General features: G+C 43.5%; 1 protein-coding gene across 1 annotated transcript in view; it reads left to right on the top strand.

Annotated features, from left to right (window-relative positions):
- AASS (aminoadipate-semialdehyde synthase) overlaps positions 1-24,460 on the top strand; it is a 579,454-nt gene that overhangs the window by 502,483 nt on the left and 52,511 nt on the right. The window contains exon 19 of the mRNA XM_078680774.1: positions 17,347-17,514. Within this exon, the coding sequence (XP_078536900.1) occupies positions 17,347-17,514 (168 nt within the window). The remainder of the gene's footprint in view (positions 1-17,346; positions 17,515-24,460) is intronic.

Here is a 24,460-nt window from a genome sequence, read left to right as displayed (position 1 = left end):
CATAAATGCTGAATCAGCATAATAGGATCGCCTTTCATAATCTTAATTTTTCATATATGTTTCTGATCCACAAGGTTTGCACAATTCTAGTTCACATGACAGCTCCTCACTGTCCAACGTAGCCACCCTATTGTCATATCGAATTTCCCCGTCACCCACACCAGCCTCCCATGACCGACTATGAGCATTGCTTTCACTGCCCTGCATCCGTGTCTACTGAGAACGAAATATTTATATAGGATTTGCATACCTCATTAGGTGATATACCACTTTAAACCCTATGTAAAAAAATGACAAGAAAAGAAAACCTATACAAACAAAAAAAACACTTACCTGAAACGGCCACCGCTTCTCCTGCGTCCTCTGTCCCTCCGACATCTTTTTGCACTCCTGGCCAGCAGTAGGAAGCCTCAGACGGGGACTGAGAGGGTATCCATGGTCCTCATCAGGCTGTGTAATGCAGCCTGGTGTGGGCATGCAAAGTGCGCAGGACAGCCTGGGGCGTCCCAGGAGTGCCAACCAAGCAGACATGCGCACTTCAGGACTGAAAACCACTCCTCTTTCTACTCTGCCAACCCATCACCACCAGAGAGCCACTGAAGTATATAGGAAAAATAAAATGATGATAGCAATAGTTATTATCATTTTTTTTTCTTTTTTTTTCTGTGGGGTGAAGCTCCTCTGCCTTAGCGGAGGAGCCGCTACTGACTACTGCGTTTGTCTTGTTTCCTCTCAGGACTGTGCATCCTGCATTCGATATAAAAAATTAAGGGCTTAAATACCAAGCACAAAGGCAAGAAAGGCAATAAAATTGCAGAACCACTCACCTGAATTACTCTATCAGTGCATGTTAAAGAGTGGTAAAAAACGCAGATACTTAAGTGGATTGTTCCATGTGTGTAGTGATATTGAAATCTGATTGACGCAAATAACTTTCCTATAAGTTCTTGCTATATGGTGCAGAGATACTGCCCTGGCACGGTAACCTAAATGCCACCTGTGGACTGCAGCACCTCATCTGCCACCCACTAAATTGGCAGTGAAAACATTGGCTCAGGCCTACCCAGTGTAGCTTGAAAGCAGTATATTGGCCCTTACTGCGAGACCTGTCAAAACAATCCTTTTAACTGATAGGAAAACTGGATAAAAATATTAAATAAGTCAGCTCTAAGGGCCTGCATAGTAGGGCTGATAGTATTTAAGAGTGGAACATGTGTAAGATTAGAAATGTAATTCCCCTCCCCCCCCCCCCCCCCCCACCCCCCCGTGACTAGGCCCAAAATGACATTGTCATTGGTCTGGCTATAACTGTAACATAGCAAATGTCAAAGTATATAAATAACGCAATTTAATCATTAACTTTTGTCCTGTACCAGCTACAGACTCAATTCAAAGACTTATTTCTATAATGAAAATTCAATGCAATGGTGAATTCAGATTTTAATTATATCTTGCCTGAAACCACTTCAGGTCAATTTGCATTAGCTCTTCAGCAACTACCCTCCCTGTACTTGACCTGAAAGAGGTCTGAAAACTGATTCAGAATCCCAAAACAATATTGCCTGGGATTGGGGAGGTGTTTTCTTACCCTGGCAATCAGACACAGGAACTTACTTTACTTCAAAAGGGGTAGGGTAATGCATAGTAGTATTATACATAAAATATCAGTTTGGTCTATTATTTATAGTTATTACATTGATCAGATTTGCCAGTTTAAAGTAGCCATAACATTATTTCATTTTAAGACCAAAAGGAGACATGGGTCAGCCAACACTTGTTTTGCCGCCTCTGTAGTGCAGGTCTGGGGCTATTTCAAGGCTGTTCAAACTATTGTTTTCCAGAGAAATTATTTATACATTTGAATAAGACATATAAAAAGAGAAATGGAGCTAGGGAATGAGAAATGGAAAGGAAGGCAACATAAAGAAAAATGAGCACACATGGTCATAGTTTTATGTAACAAAAATATTATTTATGCAAACTGTGTCCCAAAACAAACCTGTGTATTGTGCACTGCAAACTGTGTTGTTAAACCACACCTTGCTAGTAGTGAAAACAGTTATGGGTTAAGAGGGTTATTTTTTCTGTTTTACTTTTTAATGCATGTCTAGTGCTCGAGTTGCTAATGTTGCGGAGAGGGTGCATCATATTTAGAAGATTTAGTGATCTCATAAGTAGGTGTCTGGGGAGCCTGAGAGTAACTGGTACAGGATATAATTTGTATAATCCCATAGTAGGTGGTCTCATGCAGATGATGTATAATGCTTAAAGATCCATTTTACAAATGTGGTGGCCAAAGAGTCCAAAGTTTTCCCTAAAGATTCTTCATAGTCCGTATTCAAAAGAACTTAATGGTGTAGAATCTTGTGTTTGTCTTTGTAGTTTTAAAGTGCCAGAAAAACTATAGCCTCTGACCTCCATGTCCGTTTAGGTTAGTGGTCAGTTCTCCTGAAAGTAAAGTTATACGCCTTATGTAATATATCAGGAGGAAGAGGAGCGGGACCAACAAAATACACAAGTAGGGCACAGAATCGGCTTACCTCCACTAAGAGGAGTTCTAATCAATCTCTGCTTTCTAAAGCTTTGTAAGAGTGCCTGTCCATGGCATTGTGTGTATCAAAGCAGAGGTGGGCTGTGCGGGGCTTGGTTTTGAAGTAAATGAAGTAAAGTTGGGTCAGGCGTTAGAACAGACACTAGTAAAAATCCATGGCAGCAATATTGGAATGGTGTGCAGATATAAATAAATGAGGAGCCCCAGTTGAGTGTTCAATGTACATATCCCTAATCTTGGAAACAATTATGTATATATAGAAGTAAATGTTCCTAAATTTTAGTATTTAGAGTGACCCTGGAGAGAATTAATACATTTTTTGGGAAACTGTAGTAGTCCGGATCAAGCTCTCCATTTCTTGATAAAAAATTAATATCAGCATGGAGGTTGCTGTACCCCTTAAAATCAAATACTAATGTACTGAAATCAAAAGACACACCATTGATGGATGGAATGCAGAACAAATCAAAACAGTCACCCCCAGTAAAGAGATCTGAGTTAAATCCATCATTCTTTTGCTAACCATGCCACCCCAGCTTAGACCTAGCCATATGCAAATCAGTCTTAACCCTGTGCCTCATGGTAACAGTCCAGCCCGAACTGCCAAGCCAGGTCCTCCCTGGACCGGAAACAAGCAACCTAGGACCGATTTCGGGGTTTCACCTCTCTTCAGCCAGGATAGCTTGATTCTAGTGGCATAGTGAGCCCAGGACCCACGTCTGGGCATACATGGCGCACTTAGGGGGAGAAAGAAAAAGACACACAATTAATGGATGGAATGCAGAACAAATCAAAACATTCACCCTCAGTCAAGAGATCTGGGTTAAATCTATCATTCTTTTGCTCACCATGCCACCCCAGCTTAGACCTAGCCATATGCAAATCAGTCTTAACCCTGTGCCTCATGGGAACAGTCCAGCCCGAACTGCCAAGCCAGGTCCTCCCCGAACCGGAAACAAGCATCCTAGGATATTTTTCTTCAGCCAGGATAGCTTGATTCCAGTGGCACAGTGAGCGCAGGACCCACATCTGGGCATACCTGGCAAACTTAGGGCGAGAAAGCAAAAGCCACCCAACTGATGGATTACATGCATAACAAATCAAAACATTCACCCCAGTCAAGAGATCTGGGTTAAATCCATAATTCTTTTGCTCACCGTGCCACCCCAGCTTAGACCTAGCCAAATGCAAATCAGTCTTAACCCTGTGCCTCATAGGAACAGTCCAGCCCGAACTGCCAAGCCAGGTCCTCCCTGGACCGGGAACAAGCATCCTAGGACCGGTCTCGGGGTTTCACCCCTCTTCTGCCAGGATAGTTTGATTCCAGTGGCACAGTGAGCCCAAGACCCACGTATGGGCATATCTGGCACACTTAGGGCGAGAAAGCAAAAGCTACACAACTGATGGATTGAATGCATAACAAATCAAAACATTCACCCCAATCAAGAGATTTGAGGTAAATCCATCATTCTTTTGCTCACCATGCCACCCCAGCTTAGACCTAGCCATATGCAAATCAGTCTTAATCCTGTGCCTCATGGGAACAGTCCAGCCTGAACTGCCAAGCCAGGTTCTCCCTGGACAGAAAACAAGCATCCTAGGACCGGTTTCAGGGTTTCACCCCTCTTCAGCTAGGATAGCTTGATTCCAGTGGCACAGTGTACTGAAATCAGGCACAAAAAGAGGATGATTTTTGAGTTTTATTGGAAGTGTTTCAGTAGGTTTAAGTGAAGGGTGAGTATTGAAGTAAACGTACATGGAGGTTGTTAGTTGTCTTGTAGACAGTAGTGCATTTCCTCATCCTTATTTAGTCCCTGTTTGGTGGTATCTGTTTACTTTATTGCTGTCTTATTTTCAAATCACAGTTTCCACTTCTTGAGTGTGCTTTTATTTGTTCCAGTCCAAACAATGCAAAGATTTTCTTGTTGAAGTGTATTTGTTTAAAGTGTTCCATAATGGGTGGCCCTATGTGAAGCTTATTGTTTTTCTGTAGTGCTCCTGTATTATGGAACACTTTAATCAGGAACCACCACCCCCCTCCCTTGGCCCCCTCCCGACCCCCTGGCAGAACACATACAGCAAATGGATCATGAAACTGGATACCCCCAAAGAGGGACTAAAGGATGCAGAAATGCACTACTGGTGAATTGCTAGCATCATGCTAAACAGGACGGAAAGTCGCATTGAATCAATACCAAAGGCTTGTCACTGAGAAGACCACGCCTTTGCAACATATAAAGCAAACATGAAATACTCTTAAACAAGGGTAAATATGGCTGATGACTGCATAACAACCAAACAACACTAGGAGTCCCAATTTAGTCACTTTGAGAGTTCACCCTGATAAGAAGTGCTATAATTCCTTCAGGTGGGCAGTTGCCTACCCTAAATAAGAATCCATTTTCTTACACTCAAGTTTCTAGAGGAAGGCTATTAAAAAAGTAACATTGTTTTCACACAAGACTCTGATTTCCTAGAATTGACAATTGTGAAAGCTGCAGTTTTAGCAATTTGGGCACTATGTTTGTGGATGCTCCTTTGAGCCTTATCTCGTGCACGCAATAAGTAAATACAACGGAATTTGAACGTTTCCAAATTATTAGGACATTGTGTTGCCTCTTCCAAAGGAATATTTAAACAAGGTGCTCTAGACAGCCGATGAAGATCAAATTCTGTATTTCATAGATCCAGGCCTTGTGATTTAATGGTAGGCCACCACCATTAAACAATACTGTATGTCACATGTGAAAAGCGAATTCAACAAAGATATCCAATTTTTGTTCTCAAAAAATATCTTGGATAAAGCGAGTGCATTATGGTTGCCCCATGTACCACAAAGACGTCTGTTACCACCAGGACTTCTTATAGATATGACTCCAGTTAGACTGGCTGACATATATTAAGGAAACTGTATCGAATACTGGAGAGTTGTGCACCAGCTATGGCCTTGTCATACCTCTTGGACATGAACCAAATTACACCTTCAGGCAGGAAGTGGTGGCAACAGTAAAAGATGACATGATTGTTTAGTTTCCAGTCGATATTTTGATAGTCCTATGTATTGACAGAGCAGAAACACATTTTCTCAATAGCGGTTTATTAAACAATATTTTGTTGGCAACCCAGGTCATACTCATGCACTTGTGTGTTTTCCTGGTGGTAGCCCAACTTGGTGAATGCCACCACTGGGCAGATTTCAGAAATGTCGAGATAGACGGTGTTTACTAGCTTTTGAATACAATTGTGTTGTTATTCCTGAAGCTGTAATGACCAAGTTGTTTTTGTGTAAATATCCCTTTCCTTTTCTGCTGCCTGGCATTTGTATTCTCCTTAACATTTTGTATTTTATGAGAAGACACCTGACCAATTCCCACAGCAGTTTCTCTCTATATTGTGATATATATTCTGTACCCCATAACACCTATTCCACTTCCACCATCACTCCTATCCTTTTACCACCCCTCTCCCTCGGTTTCACCATTCAGAACACTTTTGCCTTGCTTGTGTATTTTTTCTTTATTTTTCGATTGTCTGGCAGTAATCCTTTAAGCGTTTTCTCCAGCTTTGATGCCCCATAGCCCTGTAATCCCTGGACTTTGCTCCTTAATACCTTAACTGTTCTTTCTTCTCCACCCTGCCATACCTCTTCTCCTTTTCAGGCTTTCCCTTACCTTACTTAAACTTTTCTATTTGATCTCTTTTTGTATGTGCTGTTCTACTGCTTTCTGGCACCTTCACTCTCACTTTGCAGTTTGTTTGGAGTGTAGTCGAAATACTAATCAGTGTTTCAATCCTTAACTTTGGATCTGCCTTTTTTTTACCATTTAATGCTAACATCAATATCCCTTTTTTAATCCTCGTGAGAATTGTTTGTGTATTTTAGAAAAATATATTTCAGCAATGTTGGCCTGGGATTAGATGCCAGGTCCATGTTTTGTTTTCTCGGTCTGTCTCAAAATGTAGTAGATTCTCCAAAATGAGATATCTTGGAAATAGTAAATAGTAATTTTATTTGCAAAATTAATTAAAATCGTTGCAATTCGTACCGGCACTTGTTGAACATTAAAAAACATAAATCAAATTTGAATTAAAACAGTGAGCAGATAGAGAAGGGGGCAATTAATTTTGAAGGTTAGAGTTCATTCTTGGTAACCTGGGGTAATAAAAGGTTAATTTCAAACATGAATTTTACAAAGCGAGTGGCCATCTGAGATGAGTCGCCCTTTATGCATAATTCTAGTGCTTCTTGGCATGTCCTGATGTTAAAAGAAAGCCAGATCGGACGAAGCCAAAAGGTTCGAAGAGCAAGTAAGCGTCTGCAAATACATAGGATATGAATTAGGTTTTCTTCCTCTTGTTTGCAGAAGCGGCATTGTGTGGGAGCTGCTTTCTTGTATCCTTGTCCGAACTTATACGCCATCAGTGGAATTAAGCCAAAACGAAATCTCATTAATTGGTGCTTTACATATGGTTTCATAGGCGTTGAAAGGTAGGGCGGTAATGTTTTGGGAGCATAAAGTTTAGAAGCCCAACTGCCGTGAAAGAGCTTTAGCACTGATTGTGTGTCATGTTCATAGGACAGAATTTTTGCTCGTTTAGTCAAAAGTTTGGATATCATCTCTATGGGTAGCGAGGCTGACCATATATCCTGGGCCTTTAGTGATTCCAAACAATATGTCAAATAATTATTCCAGGATGTATCGGGATTGCTAAGCAATGACCATATACTGCTCTTTAGAGTATGAGGGCGAGCTTGTTTTGTTTTTAGACTATAGGCAATAAATCTTGCACTCATGACCCAGTGTTGGGAAGACAGAGCGAATTCCATTCGAATTTGAGCGTGTGAGGTCGAGTTTGGTAATTGGAACACTCTGCGGAAGCATGCTGACTGAGCTCTATCTAGCCAGATAGACATTTTGTCTTTATAGGTTGAGGCACCGAAAGCTATTGTCGGCAATAGTTTTGCGCCAATCAGTCTTATTAACGGCGCAAAATCCGGGGAGTGGAGGGCTCTCTTTGTTCTGATGAAAGCCCCCTCCAAGCTGCGAGCGACACCCTGCATTGCGGTTATGTGCGCGTTCGGTCTCCCTTTGTGGTCTATCCACACACCCAGACATTTATATGCGGTGACTAATTCCAGTGCCTTCCCCTCGATGAACCAAGTGCTCTCTTTTGTTTTCGAGGGGGAAACTGTCATCACTTTGCTTTTGGTGATGTTGATCTCCAATGTGTTGGTATTGCAATACAGCACAAGGGAATCGAATAGTCGTTGAAGGCCCACCTGGGTTTGATCGAGTAAGATGGTGTCGTCGGCGTATTGCAAAGTTTGGATTTTTGTTAATTCTATTCTCGGAGGTAAAGCTCGGCATCGGGCTAGCTATTCAGGGAGGTCTGCAAGATACAGTTTTAGGCCTCTGTTGGTAAAGATTTTATTGGTTGAGGACCATTTCGAGGTGACTCTTATTTTCACCCAAGTATCTGTGTGTAGACCTATTAGAGCTTTCAGTAGGGGTTGAGGGATGCCCCATTTTGCCAATTTTTCCCAAAGTTTGGGGCGAATCACACTATCAAAGGCCTTCCGAAAGTCAATAAAGCCCAAGTATAATGATTTGCCTTTCATGGCTAGTGTGGTCTCAATCATATGAGCTAAGCAAATCAAATTGTCTTCAATATGACCGCCCTTTTGGAAGCCGGTTTGTGTGAAGGGAATTAGGTGGCAATTTTCCGCCCAGGTTGTTAGTTCTGATAGAAGGACACTTGCATACGCCTACCCATCTACGTCGAGAAGAGCTATCAACCGATAATTATCAGGGCTGGAGCATGAGCCATTTTTATGGATGGGGTCGAGTAGCGATCCTCGCCAGGAAACCGGGATAGATCCACCCAGTATTACTGTTTCAAAAAGAGGAGCCAGCAGCTTGGCCCATTTCTAGGCATAGGCTTTATATACTTGGGTGGGAATGCCGTTTGGTCCTGGGGCGCCCCCTGAGCGCATTTTCTTTATTATAAGCGCGACTTGATTAGGGGTTATCTTAGTAGTTGGCATCGTGTCATCGTGGAAACTGGTGTAAGTAGAGATGGAGAGGCTGTTGCAGATTATACCTTTCGGTTCTGTGTAAAGTGCTTTAATGTAAACCTCCCAGGCGGCAGGAGAAATGTTTGTTGCGCTGGGTGGTTTAGTGGTTTTAGCAGCCGTGTTTATCCAACTCCAGAATTTTCTTTGGTCTTTTGATTTTATAATCTCATGGGCAGCTGCCCAATGATGGTTCTTCTTCCAGTCTCTTGAGGATGAACCTGGCCTTCCTATATTCTTTTCGAGAAGCTGTTATTTCACCCCGCAGAGATTTATATGCGCTTTTGTTATTGGCATGATTACGCTGTAGTTTATTTAGTTTATATTTGGTGCTAATTATAAGTTGGTTTTGCTCTGAGAGGAAAGATGAAACCAGAGGGCCATTGCCTTGACTTTTTGGTAACTTTGAGGCTAGTTGTTCCCTGAAGTCGGCTACAATGATTTCCCATGATGGTGCTGTCAGATGACTATTACAGTCTGCTTCCCATTTGGTCAAGAGATCATCCACCTTTGCTTTCAATATTTCCCGATCGTCCTCAGACCATCTCAGTTTTCTAATGATCTCTAAGTTGGATTCATTTCCTATCAAGGGAATTTTCGGGCAATGTGAATGCCAGATATCAATTTTGCACGTTAAAATTGCGTGATCGCTTTCCAGTGTAGGAGTTACCAGAAACTGCTGTACCAACTGCAAGTGAGGAACTGAGATCCATATATAATCCAGAGTGGCCATTTGAGAGGAAGATGCGTGAGTATATGCCGCTGGTTGATCTGAATCGATTCTTCCATTTAGAATACGAAGGCCTAGTTGGTTTAGATACGTTGACAATGTTATCCCTTTGCCTTCCTTACGTTGGAACTGGGATTTTATCTCTGGGATAGACCACATTTCGTTGGCTGTGGTTGGTTGAAAAGTCAGAGTGGAGCCTACCTCCATTAGATTAGTGTTAAAGTCGCCCATTATCAGCCATATGTCGTTTGGATGATAAGCATCGAGGTTATTTATGTCAGGAAGCATTTTGCTCAATGTGGCATCTCGTCTTTTTTTAGACGGATGCAAGTAGACGCAGCCGAGATTAATTTTTCGCTGTCTCAACTTTTCCTTTTCATGGCAGTTAATCTCGATGCTGATAAAAATGTAATCACCCTGGCCTTTAAAGAGCAATGATACCTTTGCGACCAGAGTATTCTTCACGGCGATCAACACACCTCCGGATGCATGGCCACCTGCAACAGAAGGAATGGCTTGGGATTCGGTAACGGTAAAATCCTCCCATACGGTATTTTCCAGGACCCAAGTTTCTTGAAGAGCAAATATGTCCTGGGTCTTATGGAGGCCCTTGGTTAGCTGGTAATTTTTCTCTTTTTTTAACCCTCGAATGTCCCAAGAGCAAATATTGAGATATTGTACTTCGTCGTAGTTGGTTTTTTCTTCGTTCCTTGTTTTCTGTGTTTTACCCTAAGGCCTGAGAAAACCAAGGCCAATCTTGTGATTTATGAGGCATGAGTACACATTTGCATGGGGCTCCCGCTTTTGACGCTGTTATTTGGAGTGGATTCTCTATCCAGGGCACTGTTTTTGTTCCTGGTCTTGGACCACATAATGTTGAAGCAGGCTGTTAAATGTTCTTATCCTGTTTCAACACTGGTTTGTTATGTCAACCGTTGGGGAGTTACATATGTTATCTTTTAGGAAATCTGGGTATTTAATGTTGCTAGGGAGACTAACCTGAATGCCCCAGTTACTCAGTTGGTTTTTGTTATTCATTTGGATTGAGGCCTGGTCTTTATTGTAGAAGGTTACCACCGTCAGTTCGTTTTTCTGGCCCTGTTCAGGTTCAAGAAAAGCCACACTTTCAATATCCGTTGTTTTTACATTTTCTAATCCAGGGAGCTGCGAGCATAATTTAAAAATGTTTCCTCTATTTAAAATGTCCCATTTTCCTTGAAATACATATTCTGGATACAGTAGTTTTTTTTGTGTTCTTGAAACTGAGAAGATAACTCTCGAGGGTTGGGTTTTAGTTTGTTCAGGTCTTGTTTTTTGCGCCACTAATTTCTCCTTAACTGAGTACTCTAATTCATCTTGGCTGTTTGGTTTAGGGCTCAGGAGGCAAGCGTCCATGAGGTGGCTGCTGCCTCTCGCTATTTCTTGAGTGAGCTGCATTGTGTGTTCGGCTCTTTCCATAGGAGTCCGGGGTTTGTCTGTTTGTTTATTTTCATATTCGGCCCTCATTTTGATTTGAGTTTGTGGCACTTCTGGGAGTATGTCAGTATTTATTACTTCCTCCTCTATTTTAGGCAAGTAAATTTCATCATGGTAATTTATTATTTTGTGCTTTGGGTCCTGATCAATGGATTTTTTTGCACTTTGGATAAGCGAAGAACTTTTGTTAAGCGGATTGATAAAAGTTTCCCTAGCCTTAGTGGAAGTACTATAAGATTTATTTTTTTTATTCTCTGCAATTTCTTTTTTTTCCATTGGATTCACTAAATTCTTCACTTGATCCAGTGGGTAATTGTGGTCATTGTTAGCCTTAGTTAAGATTGCATCCAATTTTTCCATAGTCTCTTCATTGTGATGGACAGGTTTTACAGATGACGAAATTTAGTTAGTTTTTGGTTCGCTCTTATCTGTTCCTAGCCACTGTAATAATACATTGCCCTTTTTTTGGCTTTATTTAATTTCTTTAATATCTTTTTGTTCTTCTTTGACATGGGGTTTCCTTCCTTCATGGTTTGTATGGTCGTATTTGGGGGCCTACCAAGACTCAGTGAGTTGGCTAACACAGATTCGATGTTAAGTAGGGCTATTTTATCTTGGGCGTTCGATGTTGGTGAATTTGAGGTGGATATGTAGTCAGAATGATCGACGCTTCTCTGGATGCCTGGTACTTCCTCTTGAGCGACAATGGGGGGCTGTTCTCATTGGCTGCTTAACTTAACATCATGAAATTTGATGATTCATTCTCGTGCCACTCTTATTATAGCTTGATCGCTCGGCATTGTGTGAGCATGCTTTTGTTATAGCTGACTTACTCTGAGTTTGAGGATGCGGGGAAGTAGTTATTTTCTGGGGCCTGGCCTGGGCCTCATTCTTCAGATCTTCAATTAAGGTAGACATTATTTCCGGAAGTGATTCTAGTTTTTTTAATAACGGGTTGCAATTGTAGCCATTATGTTTTTGTTTTGAGTTTAGGTTTGTGTTTTCGTTTGGATTCAAGCTTGTGTTAAAGCTTCGGATTTGATTTTGTTCCACATTGTTTTGAGCTCTGCGTATCAGAGAATTTAGTTGCTCAAGCTTTAAGTCTATTCCCATTATTGAGTCTGCTACTGAGTGTAGAATATTAATCTGAACGTCCAGTGTGTCTGCGTGCATATGAGCAGCATTAGCCATTGAGTTCAAGGCTTGATTGGTAACTGAGAGGAGAGCCTCAACCTTGAGCATTGCTGGAGTATCATGCGGGTCCCCTAGCCTGGGTTCTATTGGGGAATGGATTTTTTCAGAAAAGTGGAGATGGGCTGAGAGTACATTGGTGTCTGAATTGCTTGGTAAATATTTATTCTTTTGAGGGCTTTTATTTGTATCTTGATGAAAGCTACGGATTTTGGTTCCTGCATTGCAGCTGTTGGTGTTTACTAAGGGGTCGTTGGGAGCGCTAACCTTAGTCTCATACTGGCTTAGACCGTTGATCCCAGTGAGGATGAAATTCTTTTCAACTGCTGGAAACGGAGTAGATGTTAACGAGGGGAAATCAAAGCTGAGTTTTTGGTTATGGTCTTCCAATGGCTCTTTGGGTTGTTTTAATTTTTCTTCAGTGAGTGACGAGCTTTGTAAGGTCAGGAGCTGAAGAGCCTTTGTTGGAGAGTGCGTCGACGAGATCCATATTATAGACTTACGAACTGAGTCTTGTGATCGTTTTTTAGCTTTGGCCCTTTGGGGGGGTCGTAACTTCTGACTCGAGCTCTAGTTCATGAACAGCTCTGTGAAGATCCAGCATGATGGAAGGAGATGGCAGAGCCAGGGAAGACTTAATTTGTTGTGATTAATCTGATCTAGGGTGCGGTAATTTCTGATTTAAAGAAAGGGAGGGTAATTTTGAACGGGCAGGAGATGCGGTGGCTGACACCCTACCACAGACAATTATTTCGGGGTAAAGGGAAACCAAATGAGGAGGAGTAGAGACTGTTGCAGTTTGATTGTGAGGGCCTATATTGTTGTTATGCGTCAAGTTTGGAGCACTTTTGGTCAATTGATCAATCCGAGAGAAATATTCGCTGATGTCACTGGGACCATTATTTTTCCATTTGGCTAGCTGCGTAGGGAGGTTTGTTTGCATTTTTGCCCCCTTTAGCGGCTCTGTTAACCCCTCGAGGGGAGTTCCGTCTGCTCCAACTGCTCCAACAAAACGTGGGAGACACGGGGAAGACTGACACCCACGGCCTCCCACTTGAGTAGAGCAGCTTAGTCTTCTGTCGTTTAGCAGTCTTGTGGGGGCGGTGAGTGCTTTGTGGTTGTGTGCAGCTCCTTCTTCGCACTGTTGTGAAAAGGGGGGACTTTTCCTTCTCTTTCCCTTTTTCCTTCTCCTATGCATTATTGGAGTTAGCTGTCCTTTGTCAATGTTTATTTCCCTTTATTTAATAATTAGGCTTCTAGACGCTTCTTTGCTCTTTTTTTTTTTTTTTTTGCTCCTCGCCTTTCTGCTTATGCTCTGGTCGAGAGCGAGCTGCAGCGGGAGTAGGGCTGGGCGGGTGAGACGGGGAACAGCAAGGCAAGAGTGGCTCCTTCCTTCCCAGCTGAACCTCGCTAAAGAAAACGGTGCTCCACCTTCAATCAGTGGCTTCCGTGGCTTCTAGGAGGATGGCAACCGGTTGCAGGCAAATGGTGGCAGAAGACTCACTAGGAGCTCGCGGTGTAGTGATAGCTCGCTGTATAGTGATGGCGAGCAGTGCTCACGGGGAAGACCACGGGCAAGCCGGACCTAGTCTGACTCCTTCCAGTCGACCCCCCGGGCTCTTGCTCTGCGGCTGCCTCTATCGGCAGCCGCGCTCGCACCTTGTCTCTGCCTCCTCTCCCACGCGTCAGGCGCTGCCTCACCTCACCTAGGGTGACCAACCGTCCGTAAATTTCACGGACAGTCCGTAATTTTGGCCGCCTGTCCGTTGTCCGTGAAGGATTCTTTAACGGACGCCATTTGTCCGTCATTTTAGCCGGGCCCTGGTCGTCCCCACCCTAAAGTCGGCACAGCTTGCCCCCACCTCACTTCTTGACTCCGATGCAGTATCAAAGCACAGATATCTAGCAGCATTGGAAGGCACAGCGGGATGGCAGCCCCGACACCTCCAGCCCTCGACGAGCTGTTAAGAGGTGCTTGAAGGTGACTGAGAGGAGGGGCGCAGGGTCAGCAGCAGGGGCATCTATTCAGATGCAAACAGCCCTGAATGTGTCACGTCTCTGCAATTTAGAGGGGCCTTGCACATTCCCTTTCTACCCACGGCCCCAAACATCCTAGACTCCGCTCAGCCAGATTACACCGAGGCAGCACGTGGTTCTCTTCACAGAGCGTAATTACTGTCACTAAATTGTAAGCAAACCTCGGTTCTTTGAACATGCAGTCTATAATGTAAAACAATAAAGAAAATGCACAATCGCACCCACAATGATTAACAAAGTATGGAGGACAATCAGTTCAATCAATTCTCTTAGAGTTTCTCCTGTAAGTACTGTACATCACAGTGGGGGATGGCATTTTGGACAGAGAGCCTCTTGTGCAGGTGGGGGTGAGGAGCCCAAGATGATACTTGAATACTGCATGCCCACCCCTGTGCCCACCCTGGTGGATCCTGTTCCCCCTCCTGTGATGGCTCTTGTCCCCCCTGTGGTGGATCATGTCGCTGCCCTGGGTGGCTTCTGTCCCAGTCGTGAAGTTCTTGATGGGCCTCTTCTCAAAAGGGCTCAGCTCAAAATTAATATGGAAAGGTGGGCGAGTAAGTAAGTAAAGGGATGGGTGGATGGCTGGATGAATTAGTGAAAGGGTAAATGGATGAATGAAAGAGTGAATAAATGGATAATGAGAGAGGATGGATGGATTGATGAATGAGGGGAAGGATGGATGAGAAAAAATGTAAATAGCTGGATGTATGGGTGGAAGGGTAGCTGGATGATGGATGAGGGGAAATATGGATGAGTGGAAGGATGGATGGATGGAGGGGAAGGATGGATGGATGAGGGGAAGGATGGATGGATGGATGAGGGGATGGATGGATGGAGGGGAAGGATGGATGGATGAGGGGAAGGATGGATGGAGGGGAAGGGTGGATGGATGAGGGGAAGGATGGATGGATGAGGGGATGGATGGAAGGGAAGGATGGATGGATGGATGGATGGATGAGTGGGCGAAAGGATGGATGGATGATGAGGGGAAGGATGGATGGATGGAGGGGAAGGATGGATGGATGAGGGGAAGGATAAATGGATGGGAAGAATGGATGGATGAGGGGAAAGATGAATGATGGATGAAAGGAAGGATGGATGAGGGGAAGGATGGGTGGATGAGGGGAAGGATGGGTGGATGAGGGGAAGGATGGATGGATGGATGATGAGTGGGTGGGTGGAAGGATGGATGGATGGATGATGAGGGGAAGGATGGATGGATGATGAGGGGAAGGATGGATGGATGATGAGGGGATGGATGGATGGATGATGGGTGGGTGGGTGGATGGATGGATGGATGGAGAGTGGGTGGGTGAAAGGATGGATGGATGGATGAGGGGAAGGATGGATGGATGAGGGGAAGGAAGGATGGATGGATGAGGGGAAGGATGGATGGATGAGGGGATGGATGGAGAGGATGGATGGATGGATGGATGAGTGGGTGAAAGGATGGATGGATGATGAGGGGAAGGATGGATGGATGGAGGGGAAGGATGGATGAGGGGATGGATGGAGGGGAAGGATGGATGGATGGAGGGGAAGGAAGGATGGATAGATGGATGATGGGTGGGTGGGTGGAAGGAAGGATGGATGGATGATGAGGGGAAGGATGGATGGATGATGAGGGGAAGGATGGATGGATGGATGATGAGTGGGTGGGTGGAAGGATGGATGGATGGAGAGTGGGTGGGTGAAAGGATGGATGGATGAGGAGTGGGTGGGTGAAAGGATGGATGGATGAGTGGATGGGTGGGTGGATGGTGGGTGGGTGAAAAGATGGATGAGTGGATGGGTGGGTGGATGGTGGGTGGGTGGATGGTTGGGTGGATGATGGGTGGGTGGATGAGTGAAATGATGGATGGATTGATGGATTGATAAGTGCAAGGGTGAATGAATGGACGTATGAGTGAAAGGGTGGATGTAAGGATGGATGAGAGTGAAAGGGAGGGTAGATGGACAAAAGGATGAATAGATGTGTGAAGGATTGAAATGATAGATGGATGAGTGATAGGGTCAATGGATGGATTCATGAGTGGATGAGTAGATGGATGGATGGGTGGGTGGATGGATGGATGGAAGGAAGGAAGGTTGGCTAAGTGAAAAGGTCGATGGAGAGAGAAAGGGAGGATGGATGGACGACTAAAAGAGTGGATGGGTGGAAGGATTAGTAAGTGAAAGGATGGCTGGATTGGTGAAAGGGTAAATGGCTGGATGGATGGATAGGATGAAGAGTGGATAGATAAGTGTACAGATGGATAGGGTGAAAGGGTGGATGGATGGATAATGGATGGATGAGTGAAAGGATGGATGAAGGGATGGATGAGTGAAATGATAGATGGAAGGATACATGATGGATAGGTTTGCAAATGGTTGAATAAATTTGGAAATGGCTGGGCTTACTTATATACTATTGCGCGACCTCTGATGTGTCTGTAAAACTTACCTATTGTCCTGAAGTTTTGTCCTGAATTTTGACCTCATGTCCTGAATTTGTGTCCTGAATTTTGACCCTTTGTCCTGAATTTTTACACTCACCGTCCTGAATTTGAACCAATGCCAGTTGGTCACCCTAACCTCACCTCGCCTCTGCCAAACGAACACGCGGAGCGAAGGGAGCACGGGGGGCACGGCCTCCTCGCCCCAGCCGTGGATACAGATTTGGGGTATGGGTCGGGCTGCGGATTGTGCAAAAGAAGAAGAAGACAGCAGTTTCTCGCCGCCTCAGCCTCTGCCTCTGCTCCGTAGCTCCGCTGCTCCTCACACTACTCCTCCTCTGCTCCTCTCTCACATGACACGTGCTCACGAGTACCATCTCCATATTTTAGGTTCACAGGTTTAGTAATAACCACAATAGATTTTCACAAACCCATCTGCTAGGGATGAGTCCAAAGAGGAAGAATGAATTCTAACTTTCTGTAAGTGCAAATAGCAAACCCTACAAGGAATACTGGCTCTCATAACGTTGTGCAGAAGCAGGAACCTACCATACATAAACCAGAGTGCTGCAGATCATATTGCTTGATGGTTGACAATCAAACGCAGATCCAGAGCCTTGTGCTTAAGTGCCTCCTGCTTCCTGAGGTGTTATTTGCATTACCCATCCTCACAAAATTTTGTTGACAGTAGACTGTCATTGGGAGCTAATGTCAACCAAGAGATGAACAGTGTTGATAATTTTGAGAATCAATAACCTGATTTAAAAAAAATAAAAAGACAGCAAGGGAATTGTAGCTTGAGAACATACACTTGTGTTTCATTTTTTAAAATGTTGTTATATTATTCCTGCAGATAGTTAATATTCCTGGTGGTGGATCACTCCTCGATTCTGTTTCCGTCATGGAATGTTTTCCAGGATTGAATTTAGAAGGTATTCCAAACCGGGACAGCACGAAATATGCAGAACCATATGGCATCCAGTCGGCACACACTTTGATAAGAGGCACACTGAGGTATAAGGTGAGTCCCGGGAGTGTGTCTACACTACGCAACTTAACTAGCCACTATTAATTGACGTTTTTATGGTTGTGCATGACCAGTGTGTTTAAGAACACTGGTCATTGTGTTTATTCTGTGTGATTAGCTGACTATGCATAGCCTGAAATCCTCTTCTGGAGCACTGAAGTAGGGAAGCACTCCGCACATGGCATGCTGAGCACACTTGCCAAGCCCTAGTGGTTATACAGGGATGAGGGTCATTAACCATCTCTGTCGTGGAGGGAAGATCAATTCGAACTCAATTTTTGCTTCCCTTTAAATTTTACCTTATGTTTGTTTGCTTCTATGCTTCGACTTCCTTCCCCTCTGATCTGTTTGCAACATGCAGCGTTTCTGTATTTGGGGGTGATAAATAGGTGGGCAGAATGTAGCTTGTTAGCTCTGTTTGGGGCAACTGTTTCAAATATTGCTTTTATTAATACACAAGTGATGTAACTAGCATGAGCTACTTTTAACGAGTGATCCTTTGTGATGACTGTAGGGGTTCAAAAGCGATGCGCTGAGCATTGACCATGTTCTCTTGCAGCTGTTTGTTGTTTCTCTTTGTAAGTTACTAGAATCAGCGCAGGAAAGTGTTTCTCTCTCTAGGTAAACCCAACTAAGTGTGCATGCATTAGAGGGTGAATATTAAATTCAAAGATTTACTAATTGCTCCAAACACATATTTAATCAGGTTCTCAGAATTAGGCCTCAAACTATAGGTGAGGTATCTGTATGCTCCAACACAAGCTCAGGAGTCTTCACTGGTCCATTCTTTCTGTGACTGAACAGTGTTAGCATACGCTCCTATTCATCTCCCCGGTCTAAAACACAAGGGAGGTCACAGTGAGGAGGAGCTCGATAAAGAAGCATGGCATACAATGTAGGTGAGGGTTCACATTCTTTATAGCAAAATCTCGGTGAGGCTACTGTTGTGAAGGACCATAATCAATTAAGTTTTCCACCTGGGGGTGGTGGGGCTAATTTCGCTGTCCTTCTATATCCCAGTGATGTTTGTGTTAATACATTACTGTGGAGCGCCCCCTCCATTAGGGCGTCGGAGCTTCGCCCTACTGCTTTCTCACAATGCGAGAAGCAGAAACGTAAAATGGTATAAATACCAGTTTGTTTCAGCTTCTTGCACTGCGAGAAAGCAGAAGAAGGGTATGCCTGGTTGGGAGCGGGTCGGGGAGAAGTTGCTAGCCAAATGTTAAAGGGTGCTAACTGTTTGTTCGGCCCCAGGGCCGACCAAACCAGTCATAGCATTCTCTGTTTTCTTTATGTAGGCTGCTGAGCAACCTGCATGAAGAAAACAGCCTCCCCGTAGATGCCTGTAAGGACGGCGTCCTAGCCAATCACAACAGCTGCCATTGCAGCGTTGTGATTGGGTTAGGGGAAGAGAGGGAGGCTGCCTGCTTCTGCTTCCTGTTTGCAGAGAGCAGGAGGCGCGACGCAGGAGTCCAGCACCGGAGGCGAAGGTAAGTTTAAACCAAATTAAATTAACACTCCCTCCCCTTGCGACCCCCTGCCTGTGCCTGACCTTACTGAGTTTCACCTGAGCCAAAAAGATTGAGTTACTCATTTTCTTTCTGCCTCTGTATCCTTCTCGAGTGACAGAGAGGAATGTTTTTCATCACAAATGTTTTTGTTTTTGCTTGCCTGAGTAGAACTCTGAACAATCCATTGTGCTGTCCCAATTGTAGAAGAAATGCATGCTTAGTGGTGTCATGGCTCACTGTACAGGATGCACCTCTTAGAAAAAAAAAGACTAGTCCCAGGATGAGAAGTTACACCCCCAAGATGAACTGAGGATGTCTCATGAATGCACTGAGTCACTAAAGATGATCTCCAGGGAAAACAAGAATAACATCGTTGGTACTTCAGAGACCAAACCAAACTGAGTCTGCCAACAATAGACACCAACCTTTTCAAGAGCCCTGTATCAGTGCCAACGACTCATTTGGCGCAAGATGAGGAAAAAGAGCCCTATATTTTTTCCAACAAGCCTGTGGAAAGTTGCTAAGTTGATTGTGTGACGGGTGGACTTGCAGGTTGGTGTTCCTCAAATCCTTTCCATCTTATCAGGGTCCCTGGAGAAGGTCATAAGGAAACTGAAGTGCATTGGCAGGAAGAAGTTCAGCTAAGCAACTCTCACCTTACAGGATGGTCAGGGTGCAGCAAGTCTGCTGGTCAGATATGACCTGGAGCTGTAATTTCTTTACTTAAAATTTAGAGTGTGCTGAATACTTACTGATGACCTGATGCTTGACTAGGGAGAGCAAGGAAAGATTAATTATTAATCTTCAATTTCGTACAAAAATAAATAGTCAGTAGACACTTTCATATTGTGGCAATTAGTTCAACAGCATCGATTTAACAACTGCAAAGAAGCTACCACCCGTCAGGGCACGGGGAACAGGTCGGAGGAAATTAATAGCTCACGTGGAAGGAAACTACACAGAGAAGCAGATTTCCACTGTTGCTAAAAGTACAAAGGCAAATATAAAAGGATTTCGATTTCCACTTAGAATTAATTAACTTTTGCAAAAAGATCAGATACATGGACTAATTTAAGAAGACAAATATTCTGTAAAGCGCACATGCTTTAAATCACTTCACACTTGAAATCTGTCCAAATGAGGTTTAGGTGTGACAAGATCAAGTGAATTGCCATGTTACATACATGTGGAAATAAAAGTGTGTAAGCAGTTTTCTGATGTGCAGAAGATCAGAACGATTTAAAGAGAATAAAGTATGCAGAGGTGACAAAAGAGAGCCCAGCCAGGTCCTAGTAAGCAGAACTATAAACTATACAAATTTCAAAGCTGCGATGGGCATGTCTTCTCACTGTGAAGATCACCAATTGTAAGTCCGGCTATTCTGAAGACTAGTAAAGAACCTACCCTCTGCTTATCTTCATTCAGTTTGAGTGAGTTAGTTGTATCTCCTGTATTTGGTAGCGCCTAAAACATAAGCACGAAACTACATGATTGCTTCTTCTCTGGTTCTATTTAGCCAGAGAATGAACAAAATGTTGTGTACTCCTAACTAATGAGTGTATCCAGATGAAGAAAATATCGAGCCCAAGGAAGCCACATACAGACCAAACAACACTGAGCACAGTGCAGACCCTTGGACAAAGCAGTAGGCAAGTGAGTGAAAAGCTAATTGACAAGGAAACGGAGATACTGCCTAGGATTCTCCTATGCAAAATGGCATAAGTCATTTCAAAGCAAATACCTTAATATCTGCAGCATCCACTCTGATGGCAAAGATGCGGTAGTCAAACATACCAAAGGTGGATGGGAGTGGATGAAAGATCAAGTAATGTCACTACTATGGTTCCTCCTCCATTAAGAAGGGTTCAGAGATTTGAAATTATACCGTCAAAATTAAATTCAGTCCAGTAATATGGACCCAATCCAACCTGAGTTAAATCCAGAATCCCTGAAGCTTCAATAGATTCACCCTGCAGTATGTTAATGTCCTTCTCTGGAATTTTAGCTCTTATAGGCAGGGCATTATGCAGCAAGGGAGGACCAACTTACGAGACAGAGTTAACTGACTTATGCATCAAGAAAATGCAAAGTATGTGCCATAATGGAGCACATTAAGTGACAGTGTCAGTTCACTATTGGAGTTTATACACAAGTTAACACTGTCTAGACACCTTATTAGTACTAATTTAAAGCCATATACAGCAATATGCAACTGAAAGATGATTTGTCAACCTTCCACTACACTGCAACATGTGTTGCCACATTTTTAGTAACGTTGATCCTTTTGAGCTAGACCCTTTCTTTTGTTAAAATCTGTAAAATACGCCGCATATGATGGGTTATGTGGCAAACGCGCCTACCGACCACTACAGTGAGCAACCTGGAAGCAGCGACTCATCTGTATGACAGACAACAAGCAGGCTTAAGCTAGGTAGATGCTGGCAGAGATTGAAGTGCTTCTAGCAATGCTATAAGGACTTCCCTGGATATGACAGACATCAGCTTTCTTTATATCAGTCACAGGCAGATCCGCCAGTACTTTGCTTTTAAGTATTCCATTTCTCAGCAGAAGAACTGGTTAAGGTGCTGAATATGTCCTTCTCTTGCAAGGAGACAGACTATGTGCTTCAGTCCATTAAGGCTGATGCCATTATGGTGAAGGCTATAAGGGCCATGGCAATAAGGCGCATGTCTTCCTTTCTGGAACAGAGAGGCAGGTTCTTGTAACCACAGAGGTTTTCTTCTTCTCAGTTTAAAAAATGTTTTTGGCTACCCTTTCTTATTGCTGTCAGCGTCAATCCGCAAAGGTAACCAACAGGACTTTGTGTCCCCACAGCAGTCTAATAAAGGACGATCACAGATCCTGGGGCCACACGTAAGCACGACGGTTCCAAGAAGGACAACATTTCCCTGCTCAGTTGAGCAGAATTTGATTCGCACATGGCCTCAGGGTTGACTCAATCACATCAGTTGGTGATGGACATTATGGTATTTCGGACACATGCTGGATTTTGTGGAAAAGTCACCCCCAAAGCAAAGTTAATTGTGCTCTCAGGAAAGCTAGAATAGATCTAGTGCTGGAATACAAAGAGAACTACTCCAGAAACTCCTAGTGCAGAAAAATAGCAGGGCCACCGTCCCATCATTAACTCGTGCTTCACCTGCAAGCACTTTTCCTAGATGATAACAATGGCAGAGGTGATCCCCTGTCTTCAGTGCAGTTATTGGTATGTCATCACTGGATCTCAAGAATGCCTACTTTCACATCCACTGGAAAATTCATAAATGCATCAAGTGCTGATAGTATGCAGGACCGTTGCAGCTCAAGGGCCTTCCCTTTGCGTCTATAATCTACCAGCAGGGTGTTTATGACGTGCCTAATCCTGTGGCAGCGAGAAGGAGAAACAAAGTTTCAGGCAGAGAGTTTGTCTGTGCGGACCTAATGTCATCAGGCAGCATCATGATACATGTGTCAAGGCTCAGAATGTGAGCTGGCATGAAGAGCTTTACCAACAATGGATGCAGGTGGTGTGGGATTATCAGAAGATTCAGGTGATGAACCTTGGGCTGATATACCCTTCGTCCATATCTGACATATCTTTCTCCCTTCTGCCTCGAGCGGTCACAGTAATGGCGAATGTGTCACTGAAAAGCTAGAGAAGCACAACCAGGGGGCTGTGGACAGAGCCCAAATAGAGATACACCAACGTTCCAGCTATGAACCACAGTAAGAATTTGATAACAGTCAAAACCACATGGGGCAGGACTGCATGTGCTTATTAACCCTATTTAAAAAAGTGGAAGTCCGGTAGGGATGGGCTTCTAAATAGAGCACCTCCCTGTGGGAATAAAGAAAGGCAGAGTGGCTGATTTCAGCAGGTCAGAGATCTAGGTCACTTGAGTGGTACTGTGGATGACCTTTTTGACCAGTGGGTGTTCAGAGATGGGGAGAAGCAGTATGCTCTTCTTCGCCCTCCAGTTTTCAGGGACTGAGATAAGTGGTAAGAAGAGTTTCTTCAGGGCTTCTTCTCCATGCAGCACTCAAGGAACATTTGAGGCAAACAAGGTTTTGCATGTTGCTCTATTTCTAGGGAGAGATGCCCACTTTCAGTGATCACCACCCAATCATTTACTTTGAGAAGTCCACTTAGAAAGGTGGCAACCAAGTACTTCTGGTAGCCATATTCCACTACTGAAGATGCCCGACCAGAAAACTGTTTGTTCAACTTATCATACAGGGCTTTTGAAAACGTGTACTGTGAATATTTCCAACAGTTAGGATGACGATGCTAAGATTACCATCTTTGCAAAAAATGAGGAGACAGGTCCCGGGACACAGGGTCGGCTGGACCACAAACTAATTTTTAGAAAAAGAAATGCCGGCCCTGCAATTCATTTAATATGGCTACTTAATTGAAGCAACAAACCAAACCTATTTTTTGATTTGTGTGGTCTAATTTATTTATACCATTCACTTTTTTATAAATTTCATTAGCTTAAAGCATCAATTGCATGAGAAAAACACTACATTTACACAATACAACATATACATATTTCTTACCACATTAGACAGAAAAACATTCTTTCATTCAATGCACATATAAAAATTCATTAATACGAGAAACATTAATCTTTAGGTGATGTTTTCACAAATAATTTTTGAAAATAAAGCTATTCACAGAAAGGAAATGGAAACGAATTGGCTGCAACAAATACAGATTCCTCAATAATCTGGTTAATACACCGATCAATTAGTTCCTTCCTGCTTTTGCCGACGCGTTTCAAACTTGCTTTTTCATTATACAAGTTCTCATCAGGGCTTTCTCGTTTTAATCGTCTGTAAATTATGTACAAAGAAAATGAGTGAGATATTTTATTCCTCATTTGCATCCCCTATTTAAATTGCCCTCTCCTGCTGAGTCAAAAAAATATATACCTTTTTTGGGTTGACAGCGAGTTTTCAGGGTTCATATATTCTTTTTGGGTGAAGATGGGTGATTTCTAAAAAATGGCAACAATCTCAATTAGGTTATTGACCTGGAGAAGTCAGCCAATGCCTGTACTGCTCAAAACACTCTTGGAAAATACCTGCAAAATGTTGGTCTGTCACTTGACTAGATCTCTCTCCACTTCAGGAGCGCGCAGTTCAAAATTTCATCCCACCCGCCGGGCCGGCGGTGGTCCTGTCTTTATTCCTATGAGGAGGGTCAGAGTAACTAAACTGTTCGTGTATTTTTGTCAAAGCAAAACAACACAGTCCGGCGCCAGGTGCATACCTTTTCCTCGGCGCTCGGTGTGTTTCTCTGCGGCTTCCCCTTTATTCTGAAGACCTCTAGCGTGTATGGCGTTTAATGTTCACGATTCTAGAAAAATGAATAGAACAGTTAGCGGCCGCTAGACTGTTCTATGGAGTTTTACACCCGCCGTGT

The sequence above is a fragment of the Lissotriton helveticus genome, chromosome 1_1, assembly GCF_964261635.1.
Source record: "Lissotriton helveticus chromosome 1_1, aLisHel1.1, whole genome shotgun sequence".
In the NCBI taxonomy this organism is placed as follows: Eukaryota; Metazoa; Chordata; class Amphibia; order Caudata; family Salamandridae; genus Lissotriton; species Lissotriton helveticus.
This window is presented reverse-complemented; position numbering and strand designations above follow the sequence as displayed.